The following is a 14,933-nucleotide window of genomic DNA, read 5'->3' on the forward strand; positions in this document are numbered from 1 at the left end:
TGTGGCATAACTAATTAACTGCCTCCCAGATTCAGGGGGCAGCACTAAGGCAAATAAGATGATAATATAATGAACTTCCAAGAGGGATGAGAGAACTCAGTCTGAGAGTAGAACCAAAGAGATTAGGTAGGTTTTGTTGGAAGATCCTGAGACTAGTATGTCAGAGGAATCAACTTAGGGTGACTGTCAAAATATTTCACAAAGGAACTGGGAACAAGGCCAGAAGATGGGTCGAAGAGAAGCCCTTAAAGGGCAGAATAACTTTATTTATTGGGATTTTTTAGGCAGTCTCTTGCTATCTTAAAAAAGGATTGTCATTTTTGGCACAGAGCAATCTGTGGAGAGCTAAGTAGTTCCACCTTGGGGAAAGAAACTGAGGCAGGGAGTTGCAGCACTGCAATACCTTATTAACAGAGGGTACTATTGGGCAGTAATGCTCCCCCCATCAGGTCCAATCCTGCAAATTTATCTATGTGGAAGATGGTGTCACATTCAAAGATTTGCCCAGCTGAATCTGACTGCACTGAATGAAGACTTGGTTTGTACAGGTTCAAATAAATCTTTTATTGGAGGAATGGTTGTTGTCAGTTGAGTGCATACAAGACTAACAGAAATTATAAATCAACCCATGTACACTCAGAAATACTGTCAATTTCATGTTAGAACACATATGTAGATGTCCTCATATTGCCACAACTTTTCCTTCCTAATTAAAAAAAAAAAAACACCAACAAAAAACCCAACAACATTCATGGTCATTTTGATCTGATTTTTCCATTGGAGTGGCAATTTTCCTCATCAGCTCAAAGTTGTAATCAAAATATTGCCTATTGATGCAGATACCAAAGTTATCGTTTAAAAAACATGCAGTAAAACACCAAATGCTAACCTAAATCATTCTGCATTAAATTGCCGATTGTAATGACTGGTTTGAAGTTTCATTACAAAAACGTGTCACTATTAGAAATCTGATTTTCTGGGGTTGTTTTTTAATTTCTGGATGCAGTTACACACACACACAGGCTAACTGCCTATGAGACATGAATACATGTCCCCTTTTATAATCTGAATGTCAAAACCTATTTTTTTCCTTTTAATCTTGTTTTTTCACTAGCTATTGCTTTATATATTTATAAATGGAAATCACCCATGCACCCTCTAGTGGTTAGTGAAAGAACTGATTTAACAGAAAAATGTGTAGATGCAGATCTTTTTTATTGTGCCACCCACAGTCCACTGATTGCTTTCACAGGTGAATTTCTTCAATTGTCATTCATTCACTTCCTCCTTTTCCCAATCTTTTCTCTTATCAAGTTAGCCACATTTTCCTGTTTTTGAAGCAACTGGAGTTCCATTTGTCAGAATGAGTAGAGGTAGTTATTTTTTAAATTTCAGAAATTGAGTAACAGTAGTCTGCAGTAAACCACTGAAGTAACAATAGCTAAATAAAACCGTGCAGTGACAGCCAAATTCAAACAAGCGCATGTCAGTATACAAGAAAAACAGATACAAGACAAGACGACTATGTTCCAACTCTAGGACAATTACAATTAATATTAGTCACTCTGTGCTCTGACTACCAAGGATCATTGCACTCGCCATTCATTTGAATTTTAAATGGAAAATACAATCAAGACTGAGGCAGTAGCGATGGGGATTGACAGCATCCTGGTCAGCTGGCCATTTCTGCACTGGCCACAGGGGATGGGCTCTGTGGCACGCCATGGGATAACGGTCCCCGAGAGGCTCTCTAGTCATCAAATGTCAATGGCCAGAACAGTGTTTCCTGGCCACCCCACTCTCCCCGTGCAGCCAGCGCTGTGCGCTAACGGGGCCGAGGGAACAGGATGCAGCACACGCCGCTGGCATGAGCGCTCGCTGGCTGTGTCCGCGGTGCCCAAGCACCGAGCGAGACGCTCCCCGCTCGGCCAGCGCGACTCGCCGGCCAGCAAGGCGCAGGGAGGGAAGGGGGCTCGGGCGGAAGCATCCAGGCCTCTCGAGGCAGGGGAAGGGAAGCGCGCGGCCCGCCCGCGAGCACACCGGGAGCAAAGACCCCTAAGACCCAGCCCTGGGCTCGAACCACGAACCCAGGCAGAGCAGTGAATGTGGCCGGGCGGCGGCCCTCAGGCAACACAGCAGGGCGGGGCTGGTGCAGAGAGAGGGAGCCGCTCTCGCCAGCGTCAGCAGCACAGGGACGCTCCCCCTTTGTCCGCCCCCTCGAGCCTGCGCACTAGAAGCACCTCGGCGCTGACTCCTCCGGCTCGCCGTTCCTTCCCAGCATGCCGTGCGGTGCACGGGCCCCGGGCCCTCGGGGAGATTCGTCGCGCTATGGAGGCGGCTGCCAGCGCTTCGGATTTGTTCGACGCTATCGTGATGGCGGAGGACAGGTGGGGCCGGCAGAGAAGAGCCCTGCCCGGGTGTCCCTCTTGGGGCTTCGCCCGGTGTCTCCCCTGCTAGGGGGGGGAGTAGGGGACGAGCAGCCTTTCCTGCCCAGGAGGGGAACGAACTTATTTCGCTGTGGCTACAGGCGGGGCGCTCTACCACCCCCGCCCCTCTTTGCCGGGGCGCGAGCCCGTGCGCGTGACAAGGCCGCAGTACGTTGCGCCCCAGCGTGACGGGAAACTGCCATCAGGTGGCCGGAAGTTCCTTCTGTGGCCTTATGGGAACGTTCTGCCGCGGTAGTCTGGGCCCTTGGGGGCCGCCTCCTTCGCTCAGCTCCGGCGGCGGGTGAACAGCAGGCCAGGAACGGCTGCTCCTTGCACATTTCCCAGCGCGCGCCGCGCCGGGAAGGTGCTGCAAGAAAGACGCTGGGCTGGCTGGGCTGCCCTCTCGCGTGCGAGCTGAAGGTGGGAAACGGGAGGGGGAAATGCTAAAAACTCAACAGCAGTAAAAGTTGTCCCGTCCTCTCCTACCTTCAGGGCCGGACCGAGCCAGTCCGGCGCCCCGGGCAGACAGTTTAATCGCGCCCCAGGGCGCGCGGAGCTGGCGACAACATGCTTTTCAGCCAGAGCTGAATAATCGAATATAATGTTTTTCATCTTTAAATTGTGTGATTTTTTTTTATGATCCAGTAAATGAAATTAGCTCTCCCGTGTCTCTCTAATACTACTATGTAGCAGATAGTGATGTGTTACTCCACTTTGTCTCATGAGTAGGCAGTCTGAAATTACTTAAATTACTTTGAAATCTGTTAGCATTGTAAAGGCAATATTTTAGTAAAAGTAATAAAATATTCAGTATTTTTGTGGCCTAGTATTTCTGTATTATGCCTTAGGTGATATTTAATTAGGATTAATTTTTATATTTATTTCTCCCTTTACAGATTTCATGGGGAAGGATATCAAGAAGGTTATGTTGAAGGAAGTCATGTTGGTGTTATTGAGGGAAGAAGATATGGAGCTATACATGGTGCCAGGATTGGGTCTGAGGTAAATGCTGAAACTTTTTAAGAATCAATGTGTTGCTGAGATTAGATGGTGTTGTACTGAAGTAGTGTCTGAGCAGAGTATGATGGGTTATGTATAGGGATGTGAATGAGTAGTTGACTACTTGATCGCTCACCCCCACCCTGTTGCTGCTCTGCACTCTTAAAGGGACAGAGGAGCTGGCACGCAAAGACACTGGCTCAGTCTCTGGTCCCCTGCCGGGTCTCAGGACAAACACCTCTCCTCGCCTCCCCTCGCCCCCCCCCCCCTCCCATTGCTACTCTGCATTCTGAAAGGGACAGAGCAGCCATCCTGCGGGGTTCAGCACAAGTCCTTCTTCCTTCTCCCCAATACCACTCTGCATTCTTAAAGGGACAGAGCAGCTGGTCTACAGGTCTCAGTACAAGCTCCCTTCAAGCTCCCCACTGCCACTTTGCATTCTGAAAGGGACAAAGAAGTGGCAGCCCATCCTGCGGATCTGTCTCCGCACATGCTGTCCCCCATTGCTGCTAAAAGAGAGAGCCCCCCTCCCTCCCCCCCCCCCCCAGGGTGGGCTGCTGCTTCTCTGTCCCTTTAAGAATTCAGATAGGCAGCAGAGGGGAGGTAGCGTGGGGGCTTGTTCTGAGACACACACCCCCCCCCCCCCCACGGGACCAGCCGCTGCTGCTCTGTCCCTTTCAGAATGCATAGTGGCAGCAGGGAGGGAGGGGGGTTGTCCTGAGATCTGGTGGGGTACCAGAGACTGAGCCAGTGTCTTTGCGCACCAGCTCCGCTCTGTCCCTTTTAAGAGTGCAGAGCGGCAATGATGGAACTGGGACGTCTTGTGCTGAGACCCAGAAATGAGTACTGTATCTGCCCTTCTTAATGACTAGTTGAGTAGTTGATGGAAATTCCATCAACTATTCAACTAGCAAATTAATCTCTATTTAACATCCCAAGTAATAAAACAATAAATGGTCTGGTAGCACTTTATAGAATAACAAAACATGTAGATGGTATCATGAGCTTTCATGAGTACAGTCCACTTTTTCAGATGGGCATCATAGTTTATGCATCTTAATAGAGAACAGAAGAAGAGAAACCCACTCCAGTGCATCCCAGGCTCTAGGTTCCCAACTGAATGTCTTAAGTTGACAGGGTTGTTCAGATGTTTTGTTTTTTGTTACTCACTTTTATTACACTTCTTACTGTAATGCTAACTTCACTGGACTACCCTACAGCCTACCTTGTCTCGGTATCTTAAGGTCCCAATCTGCTTGCACCCCAGTTTTCAGCTTTCTCCCTGTGACTTTGTCAAGTGTAGTATGTTTATAGTAATTAAAGGTGAACTATGTATTTTCCCCAGTTTCATAATTAAAAGAAAGCCTTAACCATTTTTGTTCAAATTCACTTTCAGGAATTAATTCAGCTCCAAAGATCAGGGTTTCAGAAAACGGAGTGACAGAAAACTGGCCATTAGAAAGAAGACTGTTGTGTAACTGAAAATGGCAGCCATCTCTTTCAATACAATAAACAATTAACTAGGCTAAGAATCTGATCTTTCAGTGTTGGCTGCAGAACTTTCTGATTTCATGTTATTGGTCTGCCTTAGAGGGCCATTGAAGACTGAAAAGGACTAGCAAAGGAGTGATAGTCAAGACAATTGTGTCCATACGAAACCTTTCAGAATTTGCTCCCTTATTTCAAAAAATGGTAGGTAAAGATTAGGGATGTTAACTGGTTTCCCAGTACTTGGGGAGCAGCCCCCGGCCAGCCTTGGGTGGAAGACTGCTCCAGGCCTACGTGGGACTGCCTCTTCTAGTCGTGCGTGGGGCTGCTGACTCTGCCTGCCCCCTCCGGGGATGGAAGAAGCCAGACTAAAGCAGCCCACCCTCCCCCATCTAACCAGTTTACTGGTTAAACTAAACATTTAACCAGTTAACTAATTAAACAGGATTTTACATCCATAGTACAGATATCCTGCCAAATTGCTTTCTTGGATGTATTTATAGGGAATAACATTTTCAAACTCCTGTGTGGCTTAGTCACTTAAGAGCTTAAGTCTCATTGAAAGCCGGTTGGACCTACGCTTCTTTTTTCCCCTACCCATCATACAGCTGGATTTGTGATTATGAAGCAGAAGTGTAGTGATAGAGGCACAAACGTTTAAGGGATCAAAGCAGATGACTTGTGGTGGGATATTTTGCAAAACTGTACTTTATATCACAACTTAAATTGAAGAGGTTCCGCACACTCTGATATTTTAGAAATAGCATAACAAAATGTTTTGATTTTCCTTTGCCACCTCTCCCCAGGATTTCCTTTTAGTAAATGAAGAATCTGGTGAGGTCTATGATTTGACTCTTATTGATGAGCTAGAATGTATTTTTTTAACTTACTGTTTATATTAATACAGCTAAAAATGATATTTTAAATTAAATTCTTATAAATTCACAGATTGGATACTATTTTGGATTTGCATTGACATGGCAGCATCTGCTTCACAGATCTGAAGAAGAAAAGCCCAGGTATGATTTTAAAAAAATAGTATGATGTGTTGTTAATATTGCCCTCAATTTCATAGTTTCTTGTCTCTAAGAAGAAATTTTTATAGAAATTTTATAATTTTTATAAGGTCTCTGGTAATGCCTGTTATGTATTTAAAAATGTACAAGAGGGACAATTGGTAGGTTTTTTTTCCCCTTTGCTTTGAAAGACTCAAACTGGTCAAATACACTGTCATGAGTTCTATTTAATTTTATTTCAAAAGAACTCCTCCTGTAATACATGCAAGAATGCCCTCTTAGCAGCTATGATGCAGAGAAAATTATACATTGTTACAATTGTAGATATTTTTTCAGTGAAACTACTAGTTGAACGTGCACTGAGTTCTCACTGCTAAAGATTGGCGGTCAGAATCTATGCAGCATCTTTGAGGTCTGTTTCCTTCAGACATGGTGTACTCCATATGCTAAGGCTGTGATGGGATCTGAATAGGATGTCTTTTTTTCCCTGCTGCATCCTGCTTGCACTGGGGAATTCTCTGCCTAGTTGTGGGACTATATGCAACTGCCATGAACTGTGTGGGGTAGGGCAGTAAAATCCTGGTTAATAAGGTAGTTGGTTAAACCTTAGTTTAACCAATTAAGTGGGATCCCGCATCCCCCTCCCCCATAGGGCTCAAGGCAGCAGGAGCCAGCAGCCTCACCCATGGGGGGTGTCTTCTGCTCTTCCCTTCCCCCCTGGTGTGCAAGGCTCCCAGCTGCTGCTGCCAGCTCCCATGGGTGGGAAGGCTAGCAGCAGGAGCCATGTCCACAGGGAAGGGGCTTGCTTCTGCTCCCTGCTGCCGCACGCATGAGGCTCCCAACTGCCACTGCCAGCACCTATGCACGGGGCAGTCAGCTCCTGTCTCTGGTCTCCTCCTGTGTGCAGGGCATTTGACTTCCAACCCTTGGGAGGGGCTGTTCCTGGGTACTGGTTAACTGGTACCCAATAAGCATCACCTAGGAAATCAGGGGTGGGGAACCTTTTTCGGATCAGGGGCCACACACACGTGACAAGCGACATGGCCCCCAACTGAGGAGAAAGAAACTCCCCACATTCCTCTTTCCCATGAGAGCCGGGGAGGGGAGGGGACAGCCTCATAGATTTTATGTGCTGCAGTCCTGTGGTGAAGCAGCAAGAGGGCTGGAGCACCAGTGTAGTCTCCCCAATGCCAGTGGGACTCTCAAAGCCTCAGGAGCCGGATCCAGGAAGCCTGGGGCCACATCCGGCCCCCAAGCCTGAGGTTCACCACCCCTGTAGTCAAGTTACCTGTTCACATCAGTGTGAGGCCACAGGAGAGTGGTAGAATTCCTTTGTGCCTGCTTCCTCTATTTGCTTGCTCTGCAGCATTAAGTTCAGTCGCAGGAGGCATGCAGAGCTGCAATCTTGATTCTAAGGAAAGGAGTCTGTTTCTTCTTCCCTCCCTCCCCAAGGATTTCTTTTTAGTAAATGACAAATCTGGTGAGGTCCATGGTTTGAATCTATTAATCGTGCCATCCTTTACCCCGAGTGGATTAGGTTCCATGCATCCAGGTATATTTAGCTAGCAGTCTTAGATAATTCAGGTCCTTTTTACATGACAGGACTGACAGGTTTGCTAGATACTTTAAAATTTCCATTTATATACCATCTTTCATTCCAAGTCTTCTAGATGATATATAATTTTATTCATATAATACTTGTCTAACAAAGTATTACAGATATTGTGCAATATAACAACTAAAATTAAATACTATAAATATACAAGATATAAACAAAACCTATATAAAATCATAAATTAAAATCTACGTTGCTTGAAAAGCTTTCTGAAAGGTAAAGGTATTTAAACTTGCTTTTAAAATAAGCCACTTCTGTTGTCGTCTTGTCATAAAGCATGTGTGATGGGAAGGAATATTCCAAAATACAGACAAGTTTCATATTCCAGAAAACCTGTGCTTCATACCAAAGAAAGTGGGTGTAAAAGGATATTTAGGAATCCCTCAATGAAGACCTGCGGGCTGTATCTACTTTTAAAATGCTAGCGTAGACATTCATTACAGTGACTGGAAAGGCATTCTCCATCTCACTTGGAGAGGCAGGAGCTAAGTAGATAGAACAATTATTTTAATATAGCATTGTGATTAGGAATGTAAGTGAGTAGTCAAATACTCGACTACCTAATAAATCTAAGCTTATGGGGTAGTCGAGTCTAGAACTCGACTACTTGCTCCCCCCCTTGTTGCCTCTGTGAGAAGCAGCAAGGTGGTGGGGAAGAAGCCAGTACTGGGGGAAGCCAGCTTAAAAGCTGGTTCCCCCCAGCCTCAACTCTGTGGTGCTGCCTTCCCCCTCAACTCCCCATCAGAGGTGGGAGGGGATTAGGGGAAATCTGTTGCGAAGCAGCACCTGTCTGCAGCCAGCCCCGGCTGCTGCAGATGGGGGCTGCTGATGGAGCAGCCTCTGTTTGTGGTGGCCAGCCTGGGCTGCCGCGAACGGGGGCTTCTGGACCTGGCGTGAGCCAGGACTGAGCAGTCCTGTCTTGTGTTGGTCCAGGACCGCTGCATCTCTGCATTTTAAATGTAGTAAGAGCCTGGCTCTTAAAATGCAGAGCTGTAGTAGTCCTGGAGCCTGGCTCTGGGAGCTACCCTCATTGCAGCTCTGCAGATTGGTCCCCCTTATCAGTTAATTGTGTAGTCAATATAAATTGTAACAACTACATGATTAGCCAAATAACCGCCCTTTAACTTTTTTAATAGTCTATGTCTCTCAGGTATCTGGATTTTTCACAACCCTGACAGATGTAGCTGCGCTGTTGTAAGTTTTTGGAGTAGACCAGCTCTTAGAGAGAATTTTAAATTCAGTTCACATTCACCTAATCAGCTAAGAAAGCAAATACAACAGGAATATGGATTTTCCACTGTCCATTTAGCTCATTAAGCTGTAAACATTCAGCATTTATTCAAATACTATGTATAATTCTTGATCTGGGCTGACTTTAAATGAGGTACCAGCTGTAATTCATAACTGATTTTTATTTAAGTGTTTGTGAGGGGAATAATTTATATAGAAATACAGATCTTATATAGACCTTAAAAATGTAATGTTTATGAAGAGGATGCTCACTTGAAACTTCTCTGTCAAGATGAAGATTCCAGAAAATAGTTGTTTGAACTATATACCAATTTCAGAAGAGGAAAGTATTATAATTGTCTTCTTGAAGAATGCAGGTGTTGAAAGTGATCAGACGTTCATACTTATATGTAATTTTGCTAAATGTTTGTTAAACTGGCTGTTTTCAAGGGTGCTGTTTTTACAGAATTTTTATATTGAACTTTTTGTAAACTGGTGACATAATGTCATCTGAAGATCTAGCTCTCAGAAGACCATGCTAGATTCCTCAAAAGTGAAAAGTGGTCCCATGTATTTGAATTGTTTGTTTGTTTGTGGGAGGATGCTGAGAATGGTCACAGACATAGCCTCTCTGTATAATGCAAAACATATACTCTTTTTTAAATTGCTGGTTTGAGTGGGAGTTTCCCAAAGTGATGCTTGCTAAGGGTGACCTGATTGGACTAAGTTTCGTGGTTCTAAGTTAAATCTTGCACCTGATTTATCTCAACACATTGGAGGAAGGCATTGCAAGGCCGAACAAAGCAAACTTTCCTAACCAATAAAATCAAATGGAAGTCTCCAGAAACTTTCAGGTCAACAAACCATCTGTGGAAAAGCTGACCTTCCAGAATATCCCAGACTGATCATCTCGGGGAGATGAGGTCACAACATTAATTACCAGGCTGCTCCAGTCTTTGGTCTTTTGCAGCACTGGAAGAAGACTCTGTAGAGAAGTGGTCTCCAATTTTTTTTATGTCCAAGATCACTTTCTGAATTTAAGGGCAATCCAAGGTCTACCCAACCCTTACCTAAACCCTGCACCACTCACTCCATCTCCTGTCTCTCAGTCACTCATTCCCTCCCACTTTCACTCACTTTCACCAGGATGGGGCAGGAGGCTGGGGTTCAAGAGAGGGTGCCAACTCTGGGCTGGATCAGAGAGATTTGCAGTGTGGGATGGTGTACTGGGCTGAGACTGGGGCAGCTAGTTGAGGTGTGGAGAGTGATGGGTGAAAGCTGTAGGAGAGAGTTTGGGTACAGGAGGAAGCTGCAGGCTGGGGCAGAGAATTGGGGTGCAGGAGAGGATGCTGACTCAAAGAGCGGGGTCAAGGCTAGGGCAACAGATTTAGGGTTGGGGGGGTATATGAGATGCTGGCTTTGAGAGGGAGTTCAGGGCAGGGACTTGGGGTGCAAAAGGGAATATGAGATGCTGGCTCTGGGAGGGGACCCAGGATGAGGCAAAGGGTTAGGGTGCTGGCTTTGGGAGGGGGCTCAGGGCTGAGGCTTTGGTTGCAGGTAGCAGTATGAGGCGCTGGCTATAGGAGAGGGCAGGGTGTTGGTGTGCATATTTTCTGTGGGCAGCTCCCCATTGGTGGTGCAGTGAAGCTGAGGCAGGCTCCCTGTCTGCTCCAGGCCCACTCTGCTCCCAGAAAGGGCTAACGTGGGGTAAGGGGGCATGAGCATATAGCTATGTCTAGACTACAGGGTGGTTTTTTTGTGTGTCCTTTTTTCGAAAAAACGTCACCTGCGTCTAAACTGCCACTATGTTCTTTCAAAATTAAATTGAAAGAACATGATGGTTTTTTGATAGCAGTAAACTTCATTTTATGATGAAGAATGCCTTTTTTTGAAAATTCTTTTGAAAAAAGGCGTTCTTGACTGCAAACAGGGCTTTTTCAGAAGAGAGCATTCAGATTGCCTGGGTGCTCTCTTTTGAAAAAGCAGATTGCTTTTTCAAAAAAGTTGTGGCTGTCTAGACAATCTCTTTTGAAAGAAACATGTAGTCTAGATGTACTGTAAGTGTGCTGCCATTTTCAGCTGGCATTGCACCCTCAGATCTCTGTTGGCCACAGTTCCCTGTTCACCAACCTCACTAATCGCATTGGCTGGGCTTAGAGGCAGGAATAGCACGCCAAGACTCCTCTGCCGGGGCCAAGCTGAATGTTTCTGGGAATGGACTGGCGGTATAGGGCCAGAGCAGGCAGGTAGCCTGCTGATCGTGATCAACTGGAAGATTCTCCAGGATCAACCAGTGAGTCACTGCTCTAGTATGAACCCTCATTAAAGAGTGTTTTCTGTCTAAAGTCCTGAGAGACTTGAGGGTGTCATCTATAATTTTTAGTAAATAAGAGTTGTTAAACTTCTGCCAAACAAAAGTATTCTGTTAAGTCTGTATTATTAGATTCTTGGTGGGGGAAATGAAGGTGAAGAGAGGAGGTAAGAGATACCACATAAAAATTGAAACTTGAGAAGGAAACTTTATAAGTTGCTCTGAGGTCCAGACATTAAATGATGGATAGGTTTTAGTTTTTAGTATTAATGAAATTAAATAATTACAGTGATTTTATGTGTAATTTGTTTTCTTGACTTGATAGTGTAGTTCAGTACTAATAGCTTAACTTTCGTGAGTATTTTAATACAGTTTAAGAGAAGATACTGACCTGGATACAGTGCAGTCTACCTCTAAAACCTTGGCCAGTTTCCCCTAATTAGTTCTGCACAGATGTCTAATTGCAGCTGTCTTTATTCACTTGATGCACACAGTGCATGTTAGTCTAAAGTGAATGCCACAATTATATAGCTCTTTGAGTATTTTGGAATTTGCTCTCAGTAATAACTATAACTATAGATTCCCATTTTCTTTTTAAATGTGATCTGTAGTTGACCGGAATTATTTTCTCAAGCCAGTGAGATGTAAGGGCATCAGTACTATTTCCAGAAGTAGTACCAGAGTGCTTGCAATTTCTGCTTGCCCTATCTGGAGAATGGCTTAATTACTTCAATTTTTTCCTTACTGCAACATAAGTATGTCTTGCAGAATCTTCTTGATGCCAAGAATTTGATTTTCTTAGTGCGTGCCCTGCCAAGTGGACTCTTATTTCTGCTGAATAGAAACACTAAAAGAAAATCTGTATTTTCTTTTTTTTGCAGTAAAAAAATAAAGGCTCTGGAATCATTGATAGGACTGATTCAGAAATACCCTTATGAAGACCCCACGTACGACAAACTTCATGAAGATCTGGAAAAAATCAGAGGAAAATTTAAACAGGTGTAGTATTTAGTTGTCATTTTAGCACAGAAGTAGTACAGTTTCTGAAAATACTGCAGTCTAAAATGACAGTAATATAAAGCTACATTTATATAGTTCTGAGTAATTATTTAGTAATCTTTCTAAGCTACTTGTATCCAGTTACAATTGTAATGTTTGTTCTACGCAGAGGTAAAATAAGGTGCAGTTCTCCAGTCCATGGCAAATGCAATAAACTTCATTCTAAAAGAAAAAAAGGCTAAAAATCCATATAATTCTTATTTGAGAGACTGCAATGGAAGGGAGAGGAGAAAAGAGAAGAAATGGGAAGGGTATCTTGTTACAAATTTACCTGAAATTAATATACACTTTAAAACACCTATGTGTTCTTTTTTTAGGTTTGCTCATTGCTAAATATTCAATCTGATTTTAAAATCAGTACTGAAAGATCTGCACTTACTTTTTGAGTATAACAGATGAAGATAAACATATATGAACAAGGAAGAAGCTTTAAGGAACGGATATCGAGAGAAGTGATTAACTATAAGAAATAATAAAGGCAGATAAAGTCAGAGTATAAACAGGTTTTTATTTTCCATAAGAGAGGGTAGAAGAGTAATGCAGTAGTGGAAAGGTATCCCTTTAATGTTTGCTGTGTCCCAATCTTACACGATCATTGTAACACAAGTGCATGTCCTGTTGAAAACAAAAATGAAAAATCTCCACATTCATGGAACACTTAATTCTATATTCATCATCTGTTTTTAATTTCAATGGGGAAAATAAATTGCTTCTGTAATGTTTTGTTTTATGATGCTCCCATGTTTATTATCTAAAGGATACATATTTCAAAACATTTATTGATCACTATGAATTACATATTTTGGGCAAATGTGCACAAAAAAGATAAGTTATTTTCCTTACCCGGAGGCACTTACAATAAAGAGCTATATTATTTTTGATGGTGAAAAGGTGAAGCAGAGGTGGGATAAAAGAGGAGGTGTATTAAACATGATTCTCAAAGCAGCTACAGCTCAAAACATAGACTATTGATACTTTGTTGTTGATTTTTCTGTATTATTTTCATGAGCTGTGACCACTGATATCTGATCCAGTGCAGAAAAAATACATTTGCACCTGAAAAAAGATTGAGATATACCAGTACAACTTAAAATAACTAATTAATGGTGAGGAGTGTGAGGTAATGTCTTTTACAGATCACTTCACCTACTTTGTCTCTGTCACATCAGGGAACAAAATGGCTACAAAAATACTGCAATATTTAAGTGATAAATTGTTTCCAAGATGGGAAATTAAGTTTTCAATTTCATTCAGAAAATGGATGCTGTTGGAATATGTAAGTGAATATTCAACTATGTTAGTTTAAAATAAACGCATTATTTTGTTAAAAAGATTTTCTGTATTTGGTGCTAGATACATGTGTAATTTTTCACAAATAGAATTTAATGGCATTTCTAGATGACATTTCACTACAATGTAGTGTATGTATATCTGTGGAGCTGCTTCATTTATGTGTCCGGGAATAACATTCCCATATATATGAGATGAATTTGGATATATTGGATTTTAGAATGAGAATATATATATAATATAGTATGATGAATTTTGATTTTAGAATATCTGTATCTATAAAATATCTATCTATAGATTTGATTTTGATCTATCAAAATTCATCATACTACTCAAAGTAGAGGGGTACAGCATTCCTTTTAAAATGTGTCTTCATCCTGCTTTCATATTTGAGATATGAAATGGGGATATTGCATTACCATTTTAGAAGATAAATTCTAAACTGGGATATATGCCAAATCTTTAAATTTTTGTTTGACATATATGCCAATGAACAGAGGTTAATTTTAATAGCCATGATGTTTTGACTTTTTTAATATCTGTTTACATGGTAAAGCATTTCAACACATCAGATATACAGAGTAATTTAGAGCCACCTACTGGAAGATGATATTATATCAACTCAAATATAAGATCTCTAAAAAGCAAAAATTGCAAGCAGTTACAAATATATCTTCTTACTGCTAAAATTGAGATGATCGAAAATGTATACACAACTAATTTTTAAATATGTTTATTATGGTGTAAAAATTTACATTCTTTTGAAATAAAGTATTAAGTTTATACTGCTATAGTTTGTATTGATTTTAATTAAGCCATAAAGAAAACAGAAAACATTCTAAAACAGAGAATTATAATGCATCGGAAAGAATTGTATGTCTAAGAATCCTGTTTATGAATATAAGTAAATGTATAAAAACAAAGTTTCTTCAGATAAATAGAAAACATAAGGGTTGTTAATCTTCAGTTACATTCAGTCAATATCAGTAAAAGTGGTTTCCACATTGAACACGTGCAGTAATAACATTAGTAAAAGTGTTTTTCATGGGAATTTTGAGGGTTTCCCTGCAGTAACTTTCACTGACAAATTTTAGAAGCAAAATAACATCCTAGAATGGTTTGTGCCAAAAAAGAGTGTGATGATGTGACTATTCCACACAGGCTCTGAATGGGTAAAAATAGTTGATTTACCCTGTGACAGGCTGCTGGAGGAGAGCCAGGGTTTGATAAAGACTAGCAGATGATAAAGCCCAGATGGGCAGAAGAAGGTTAATGTTGTATAAAGCCAGCAAGGAGAGAGCAGGAGAGTGTGATAGGAAGGAATTCTGCAGTCATTCCCTAGAGAGGGGGGTAGTTGGTAAGAGACAGGCTACACCTAGACTGCAGAGTCTACACAGCACCAAATTTCAAAAAAAACCTGTTCTTTCGACACATACCTTATGTCTCATAGAACATTCCTTGGACGTGGCATTACTTTTCTGGGATACCAAGGAGGAGGA

The 14,933-nt window shown here is 42.4% G+C and overlaps 1 protein-coding gene across 1 annotated transcript; it reads left to right on the plus strand.

Annotated features, from left to right (window-relative positions):
- The first annotated feature begins 2,077 nt into the window (after positions 1-2,077).
- Positions 2,078-14,225, plus strand: LTO1 (LTO1 maturation factor of ABCE1). The gene is made up of 5 exons (XM_006111468.5): positions 2,078-2,387; positions 3,323-3,428; positions 5,862-5,932; positions 11,967-12,084; positions 12,462-14,225. The coding sequence occupies exons 1-5, from the start codon at positions 2,104-2,106 to the stop codon at positions 12,528-12,530; spliced, it is 648 nt and encodes a 215-aa protein (XP_006111530.2). The 5' UTR covers positions 2,078-2,103; the 3' UTR covers positions 12,531-14,225.
- Positions 14,226-14,933: the final 708 nt, after the last annotated feature.

The sequence above is a fragment of the Pelodiscus sinensis genome, chromosome 5, assembly GCF_052426305.1.
Source record: "Pelodiscus sinensis isolate ZL-2025 chromosome 5, ASM5242630v1, whole genome shotgun sequence".
In the NCBI taxonomy this organism is placed as follows: domain Eukaryota; kingdom Metazoa; phylum Chordata; order Testudines; family Trionychidae; genus Pelodiscus; species Pelodiscus sinensis.

Bases quoted from the DNA above. Each gene is read 5' to 3' on its own strand.
- LTO1 (XM_006111468.5), top strand. From the start codon at position 2,104: ATGTGGCCGGGCGGCGGCCCTCAGGCAACACAGCAGGGCGGGGCTGGT. The intron at 2,388-3,322 runs GTGGGGCCGGCA...CTCCCTTTACAG, and splicing joins ATCGTGATGGCGGAGGACAG to ATTTCATGGGGAAGGATATC. The intron at 3,429-5,861 runs GTAAATGCTGAA...ATAAATTCACAG, and splicing joins GTGCCAGGATTGGGTCTGAG to ATTGGATACTATTTTGGATT.